Source organism: Monopterus albus, unplaced genomic scaffold, assembly GCF_001952655.1.
Source record: "Monopterus albus unplaced genomic scaffold, M_albus_1.0 scaffold170.1, whole genome shotgun sequence".
In the NCBI taxonomy this organism is placed as follows: Eukaryota; Metazoa; Chordata; class Actinopteri; order Synbranchiformes; family Synbranchidae; genus Monopterus; species Monopterus albus.
The window spans coordinates 258523-258744 of NW_018128050.1; the positions used below are offsets into that span (position 1 = coordinate 258523).

The following is a 222-nucleotide window of genomic DNA, read 5'->3' on the forward strand; positions in this document are numbered from 1 at the left end:
TCAGCACCTCAGCTGAAAGAGAGTAACTGCTGCCAGACTTCTCCTCAAACCAGCTGTCCAGCGCTCGCTTCCCATCAAAGCTAGTAATGGGCGGTCCATTAACTGACACAGTCAGCAGGTCGTTCATCTGCTCCAGGGTCAGCCGGGAATGATTGTTCTTACACATCTTCTGCAGAGAGCCTCGACCTTTATCGCAGCAGGCTGTGGAACTGGGCAGGACCC

At 54.1% G+C, this 222-nt stretch overlaps 1 protein-coding gene across 1 annotated transcript in view; it reads right to left on the bottom strand.

The window, feature by feature from the left end:
* The window catches only part of prdm11 (PR domain containing 11), an 8491-nt gene that overhangs the window by 1831 nt on the left and 6438 nt on the right, over positions 1 to 222 (bottom strand). The window contains 1 exon segment of the mRNA XM_020615787.1: positions 6 to 222. This exon segment is cut by the window's right edge and continues 22 nt beyond it. Coding sequence (XP_020471443.1) covers positions 6 to 222 — 217 coding nt within the window.